This window comes from Periplaneta americana, chromosome 16 (genome assembly GCF_040183065.1).
Source record: "Periplaneta americana isolate PAMFEO1 chromosome 16, P.americana_PAMFEO1_priV1, whole genome shotgun sequence".
NCBI lineage: Eukaryota > Metazoa > Arthropoda > Insecta > Blattodea > Blattidae > Periplaneta > Periplaneta americana.
In genome coordinates this window covers 20,898,569-20,907,105 of record NC_091132.1, presented here as the reverse complement: position 1 = coordinate 20,907,105, position 8,537 = coordinate 20,898,569, and the positions used below count along the sequence as shown (strand labels likewise).

At 35.9% G+C, this 8,537-nt stretch overlaps 1 protein-coding gene across 2 annotated transcripts in view; it reads left to right on the top strand.

Annotated features, from left to right (window-relative positions):
* Positions 1 to 1,819, top strand: part of LOC138716368 (isovaleryl-CoA dehydrogenase, mitochondrial-like) — a 36,293-nt gene extending 34,474 nt beyond the window's left edge. For both annotated transcript variants that reach the window (XM_069849384.1, XM_069849383.1), the window contains exon 8: positions 346 to 1,819. In XM_069849384.1, coding sequence (XP_069705485.1) covers positions 346 to 479 — 134 coding nt within the window. In that variant the 3' untranslated portion in view covers positions 480 to 1,819. The remainder of the gene's footprint in view (positions 1 to 345) is intronic.
* The last annotated feature ends 6,718 nt before the right edge of the window (positions 1,820 to 8,537 follow it).

The window sequence follows — 8,537 nt, the reverse complement described above, 5'->3', positions numbered from 1 at the left end:
ACAACTATGACTACTGCTACTACTACTATGACTACTACTACTACTATGACTACTACTGCTACTACTGCTAATACTACTACTACTAATACTACTACTACTACTACTACTACTACTACTACTACTACTCCTCCTGCTGCTGCATAATAACTCACAGAAGTCAAATGTAATTTGGTTCCCTTTGCTGTTAATAGGTGGTAGTACTTAATGTTACTTTTAAAATGGAACATTATGCACTATAATAGTTGTGTGAATTATAGTAAAACAGTACATATTTAAAGTTAAAATAATAATAAAGTCAATGTATTAATTTCACAAAATAATAAAGTCAGTGTATTAATTTCACAGGTGGTAATGGCTATATCAATGATTATCCAACTGGCCGACTACTAAGAGATGCAAAGCTGGTTGAAATAGCAGCTGGAACAAATGAAATTAGAAGACTTGTAATAGGGCGAGCTCTGAATTCTGAGTATTCTTAGATTTTATAAGAAGAAAACCAAAATTATATAATACGTAATATGAACAAACTGTCACAAGGAGAGAGAATACTATACATGCACATGCACACACACACACACACACACACACACACACACACACACACAAAAGGCTGTGACATGTATAAATAATAATAATAATAATAATAATAATAATAATAATAATAATTGCAACCAGGGTTGTCAGTTTCTCTCATCAGTAATCCGGGACAGATGATGATACTGCACACCTTACTGTGATTACATATTTCAATTAATTTAATTTGCTAGACAACTGATTTTATTCGTTTCATGTATTTAAACTAATTATATAGGACCTAAACTTTTAATTTTATTACATTTTTGCTAGATTATGAAATTTTCTTTGAATTATTGATCTAGACAGAAAAATTGCATGGTACAGTGTTTAAATCCTATCGATAATAAATCAACTTCCAAAGAAAGTAAAGACTAAAGGTATTGCATAATAGTACCTAATTCATTCTACAATATAGAGCATTCCAGTGATAAGTACCGGTTTATTTGTTGGCCACTAGGTGGCGGCATGCCAGGCACTTAATTTCTCCTCTCTCAGGGCTCAATACCTCACGTAACGTTTAAATGACTAGTCATTCTGAGGTTGGAATACTTAGAGAGGAATCATGCTGTGTCACTCACGTGGAGATTGCATAATGGTGAGATATTCTGTACTTGAACGTACATATGTTGTGAAAACGTATTATACAAAAAAAAAATTGTGTTCCAAAACAAGGCGAAAATTTAGAAATCGTTTTTCAGGCCGCCCAGTTCTGACCAGGAGGGCAATAAATCAATGAGTGAAAAAGTTTATTGAAACAGGTTGTGTAATTGACAGAAAAAAACAACCACAATCTCGTGTGCTTACAGAAGAAAAAAATTGACGAAGTTGGAGCTCTTTTGGAACGTACACCTGAAAAGTCTGTGAGACGTGTAGCACAGGAGACTAGAATTTCAAAAACATCTGCCCATCAAGCAACAAAAATTTACAATAACAATACTAAAAACCAGAGTGTATGCAAATAATCCTTGCGCAATTGAACAACTGAGAGATTACATTCGTGACACAATTAGACAAATCAGTGCAGTGGAGCTCATGAATGTGAACGACGGTTTTTTACAATGATATGAACTCTGTATAATTCAAAATGGTCAACACTTTCAGCAGCTACTGTCCTGAGGGTGGTACATTTGGGGTTAAATTGGCAAACATTCAGTATGGTATCTACATTGCTAGACTCTGGTTGATGCTGCTGTGTTATCACTGGTCGACAACCCAGCCAAATTACTATGGGGAATGACAAAACTTTTTTACCCTAGTTATATATTAGTGCTGTCGATCGATCAAAATATTTAATCGATTAACTATTTGAATTTAATTGATTAACCGATATATTAATCGAGTTTTGATCGAGTTGTAAAAATGTTTTAATATACTGTAATACACAATTGTTGTTAAAGTTAACTTGTGTTCGGTGATATATATATATATATATATATATATATATATATATATATATATATTTGAATTTAATCGATTAATCGATAGATTAATCGAGTTGTAAAAATGTTTTAATATACTGTAATACACAATTGATTATTGTTAAAGTTAACTTGTGTTCAGTGATAAGCATAAGTATTAAATGTTGTATATCTGTGTATATATTGTATTGTTATATTACAAAATAACTATGTATTTTAATTACTTACTAACATATTTATCATGAGGCTTATAATTTGTGTCAATTTCTCTGGGAATTTTTGAGACAAACATAAATAACAAAAAGTATGAAGACTCACCTAGTTAATACTGCTTCATCCATGATTTTAAACATGTGAGTGCATTCACATGCTCCGAATTAAGTGTTTCTCTATGTTTAGTAACAATGTTTCCTGCATCACTAAACACGAAAAAACTTTTTTTCTGTCAAGCACTTCTCCACGATCCTTCAATTTAAATCCAAACGTTTCACCGAGTTTACCTCTCAAATTCTCATATGACATAATGGAGTTTACACTTTTCACAGATCACAGAAAACTGATTTTTTTTCTTTATCAAACCAAACACACAACCGTCATATACAAACTCAGTACAGAAACTGCAAGCACCTGCAAAAGTACAGCGGTCGAAACAGAAGACTGGCCCCAATTGCAATCCGAATTACCAGATTTTAGAAAAAGAAGAAGATAGTTACACTCTCACTTGCACATAGTGTAGACATGGCTATTTTATAAGGAATGAGGGGGACGAATCTCAGAAAAGTATGTATTCATATGCTAGGAAGATGAGCTGACAACAAGGTGGAAGTTTTCTTGGAAAACCATAAAACTTAATAAGAGTTTCGCATTATGTTCCAACTTTCAATAGAGGGAGACTAGGTCACTATCCTCATATCTCCATCTCTTTCTAAGAGTGTGTGCAAAGATTTTCCTTATGGTACCTGGTTTACTATTGTGCTTTTAAGTAAGCAATTTCCGAGAGAGAAATATTGTCGGAATTTTTAGTATGAGTTTGTATTAACAAAATAATAACTAATATCAACTACAACCGATTAATTTTAATCGACTCGATTATTCGATTAAATATTTTTGATCGATTAATCTTAAAACAGAAATTGATCGATTAATCGATTAAATCCCACAACTCTAATATATATATATATATATATATATGTATAATGAACTTTTTTCATTTTCTGCTTTCAGTTTAACATTTAAAGGCTTCATTTGCAGAATAAACATTTTTGTTCATGGTGAAGTAATTCAATTGGAACTGAACAACAAACGCAGTAAACAACACATAATATATGCCATGCGCTCAATAAACTACCTATGTCACACTCAGGAAGTTACTGCTGAAGCATGAAAATTCATGGCCATATAAGACGTCTTCAGAGTCTCCATGAATCTTCGGTTATATCCCTAACAAAAACGAGAATTTTATTATAGCTGTATTATCACTTTTCTCTTGCGCTTTGCGCTGTCAATACAATTTTGTTTTCTATGGGACTGTAAAAGGAGTGGCTGCATTATCGGTATTTCTTTAGATGCTGGTAACACAATTCTGCTAGTGGCAAAAAGATTCTGTAATCTCTATTACTACTGTTGAGAACACATTGAATTTAAATATGCATTAAAAATATTTGAGTTAAGTTTTCGCTGTAATAAAGAATGATCCAAAAAAAAAGTAACCGAAATTATTCTAATGTTAAATGCATGATTGTGGATATTGAAGCACATTCTAAAGGTGCATCTCATCATCATCATCATCATCAATGGCATGACAGCCCTTCATGGGCCCTGGCCTTCTTCAGAAGTTTTCGCCATTCCTCCCTATCCAATGCCAAACTTCTCCAATTTCTAACACCCAAAGTCTTGATGTCATCCATCACACAGTCTTCCCATCTCAATCTCGGTCTCCCAACCTTCCTTCTTTCCATTGGAATAAATTTGAAAACTCTCTTCGCAACCCTATCATCTTGCATTCTCACAACATGCCCGGCCCAATCCAATCTTCTTATTTTTATGAATTTAACAATGTCCGGCTCATTATATAATCTGTACAGTTCGAAATTATATCTTCTAAAGGTGCATCTACACAGTTCAATTTTATGCATTCAAGCAATGCATGCAAGAATGAACGAAACACATTCAATTGTACATGCCTTTTTCCACTAAAAATGAGAGCATATGCGGCAATTGAAAGCTACCCTCTCCGGTGGGTATCTTATGCTTTATTTCGTTCAACAGTAGCATATAGCAAGCAGCTGATTGTTCTAAGTGGCCTTGAGTAAACTGAAAATTGTTTTGTTTGATGATGATGGACCTTTTAAATTTAAAATGGCGGCAAGTACCATTACGTTTGTTGAAGATTATCGCCAATACAGTATATAATAAGAATTGTGCACAATGTACATATTTGCTATACTTATTGACACAGCTTTGTCAGTGTTTCTTGTCTACGTGTACAGTGCATTGCATGATATCTTTCACACTTTTAGCCACATCGTTTACACACACACTTGGCACTTGGTTCATGGAAACCTACAGTTCTGCACATTTCATGGTGGAAGCCATGTATAGCGAATCTGGTGACTGTATATCTCAGCTCGAAGCCCTTGCGTGTGCATTCTCGGTCGATCATCGCATCCGTTGTGTAGAACTCGTTCCATATCATGGTTTTCTTGGTCCGTAGTTCCTGCAGGAGCTCCTCGTAGCTTGTCGTGGAGGGTAGTAGAAGTTTGGTCCTCAAGTCTTCTATCAGGAACGTCTCCCTTGCCATGACATAGACTAGTCGGGATTTGACACCTGTAGGACCCATTTAAGGTAACTTGCCTTCAGGTTCTCCAGTTCCTTCAGTTGTCTTTTGGTGAGGTGTTGCCAGATTATTTCAAGCCCGTATGTCGCTGTTATTATTGCAAATATAAGTGCCTATGTAGTGTTCAACCATAATTTTGCGAATCAAGTAAGCCTAAGGATTGATATTTAATATTTATCATCTAAATATAAGTAGTGGAGATGACGTTCAATACACCGCACCATATAAAATCTGCATGCAACTTAATCGAACCTACATTTCCAATATTCTCCCCAGATTGAATGTGTATGTGCATGAAAAATTGAACTGTGTAGATGCACCTTTATCAAGTGCAGGTCTCATGAACTGAAGAACGCTGACTTCCAAGCACGCCTGCATTATTGTGCACGTGTTCTGGTCAATGTCTATAAAATCCTGATTATCTCCGAAGTTGATGGTGGTCTGAGAATGTCATGTGCTACTTAGTGGATATGCCAATGAGCAGGAACTGGAAGAATATATACAAAGACCATTACATTCTGAGAATGTAAGAATATATGATGCTGTGGCTGAGCATTACTAGTCCATATTCAATTGAAGAGTGTAATCCCAAAACGCGTTCAGTCCATTTTTATGAAAGGATTGGGATAGTTATTTATTCACTGGTCTATGGACTAAACGAGTTTTCAAGTGACATACACAATAACACTTAAACTTTTAGACAAGGACTGGCGTTGTTTTGGAAGAAAACAAGCTTAAAATATGATAGAAATCTCATATATAGCCTATGTAGGCCTGTAGCCAGGGAGGGTAGAGGGCAGCCAGGCTCTCCAAAATATTTTTGGGCCCCCCTCCACCAAATGTTAAAGCAATTATCTTTGTTTTGATTAATGTGCAAATGTCAAATGGACTCTTGCGACCTCTTTGGGATAAAATATTAAAAAAATTAAATAATGTTGGTGAGTAGTTGAATGATTATTCAGTTCATTGAATTTATAAAATTACATTCATTATTCCTTTGTTTATTTGTAGTACTGCATTACAATTATTATTATTAATTATTTCATACTTTGGAATATTCTTCATTTCAGTTGTTTTTTAAAAAGTGGGTATTATTTTCTGTTGATGTTTTAACCCCAACTGTAAGATATCAAATATGAAAGCACAGTGGTAATGCAAATATAAAAACGTCTTAATCAGAAGCACGATAACCCTCCAGCTGCAGTGCAAGCCTTCAGGCTCCTTCTCCGTAAAAAAAACGTACCTACACAACCTCTTGTAGTATGTTCTATTATTATTATTATTACCTTACTCAAATAAATCAAATATCATGTACCGTACCATAGAGAAATAATATTTTATCTGGTGTTATCTGGACATATTAATCTTACATTTTTCATCTCTTACATCAATAATAATATGCTCAATATACCCTACAAATAGGAAATTGCCTGCTCTTTTTCTTCTTCTTCTTTTTTTGAAGCTAGCCAGAATATTTCATAATGAGTTCAAAGCAGAAATAATTTATGCAAATCTAGTCTTTCAGGTAAAGCTCCCTGTAAAGCAGATTTTAATAATTTCAAGGGAAAAATTGTTCCGGGGCCGGGTATCGATCCTGGGACCTCTGGTTGAACGTACCAGCGCTCTACCAACTGAGCTACCTGGAAACTCCACCCTGCTTTACAGGGAGCTTTACTTGAAAGACTAGATTTGCATAATATATACGTCACTGTGTACGTTAACAGAAAACCACAATTCCAAGTCACACAGAGATTGTGTGCACTCAATGTGGGTCTCTGGCGTTTCGTCAGCCCACGCGAGTTGTGTGGATATAAAGGGAAAAGTTGAGACAGTGTCGGGTGGAGTTCCCGGGTAGCTCAGTTGATAGAGCACTGGTACGTTCAACCAGAGGTCCCGGGATCGATACCCGGCCCCGGAACAATTTTTCCCTTGAAATTATTCAGAAATAATTTTTTTCTGAGATAACATCAATACCAGTTTAGAAGCTGTTTGTTAAAAACAACTAAGACTGGACATGTCCATTGCTGTGGAGAAATGGTCAGCGCTTCTGACAGTGAAACGAGCGGGTTCAGGTTCAAATCCTGGTTGGGACAAGTTACCTGGTTGGGTTTTTTCCGGGGTTTTCCCTCAACCAATTGAAGCAGAAGTGCTGGGTAACTTTCGCCGTTGGATCTCGGATTTATTTCGCCATCATTAATTCCCATACCACCATCATCCATACAATTGCCTGGGTTAAGTTCACGGTGCGGCGTCCTGTACTCGTACAAGAGCACAGCCGTTCTGCTACCCAATCATTCACAGAATAGGAGTGGTAAGGACAATAAGCCTCAGGCTGCAGTGTAAGCCTTTGGATCCCTCCTCCGTACAAGGAAAAAAAAAAAAAAAAGAAGACTGGACTTAAAAAAAGGATGTAAATGCCAATATCTTTGAAAATTGGTTTTTCCAACACTGAGTGAGAAAAATGATAACTCCTATAGTAATTTTATTTAGAGCCTAGCTTCTCCCATAGATCTGCAAAACATAATTATAATGTTACATTACTAGTTGCACAAGAAAGCTCTGTTTTGTAAGGTTTGTTTCTTTGCACTTACAGCCTTTTATGTCCAGTCTTCAACTGTATTTTACAATATTAAATTTGAAAAAAAGGTAATGATACGTAGAAAAGGAGAAATAACAGTCTCCCTAACGAACTTCGAAATAGAAGCCTCTGACGCAGATGTTCTAACTGGTTCAAACTATGGCTTGTTGCTATACGGGCAGGGGTCACGCTTTATGTAGAGTACCATAGGAAATTTTGACATTTTTCAACAGCTCCTTCATACTCGTACTAATTACTTATAACTTTACAAAGCTCGAACTCAGGAATTAATCCATTCACTGAATTCTAACTGTGGCTTGTTATTGTATGGGCAAGTGTGTCATTATGTATATACTGTATAAATTTAACATTTTAAAAATAATTTCATATGGTATGCCTAGTAATTACTTATAGCGAATCCAGAAATGCATATAGAGTGTTAGTTGGAAGGCCGGAGGGAAAAAGACCTTTAGGGAGGCCGAGACGTAGATGGGAAGATAATATTAAAATGGATTTGAGGGAGGTGGGATATGATGATAGAGAATGGATTAATTTTGCTCAGGATAGGGACCAATGGCGGGCTTATGTGAGGGCGGCAATGAACCTCCGGGTTCCTTAAAAGCCAGTAAGTAAGTAAGTAATTATAACTTTACATGGCTCGAACTCAGAAAATAGTGCCCTCATTAAATTCTATGGCTTGTTATTATATGGGCAAGAGTCATTATGTACTACTCTGCAATGGCTGAATGGTCACACCTTCAGTTGTCACGCAGGCGATCTGGGTTCGATTCCCTACTAATTATAACTTTACAAGGCTCGAACTCAGGAAAATTCTCTCACAGGGTTCAAACTATGGCTTGTTACGGCATGAGCAATACCCAGTAATTACTCATATGTGTATAAATTTTAACATTTTCTTGAACCATTTCGTAGGTAGAGTCACAGTCTAGCACATACAGTCACGAAACTCAATATGTAGATAATATGCATCCAATGACAGTTGAACTTTAGTTGCTAGCCACTAGGATCGCTACTATAGCACAGTCTATTGTGCCTAGTAATATCACAGTCTAGTATATACAGTCGCGAAGCTCAATACGTAGTAAATATGCAAACAGTAGTTGCTCGC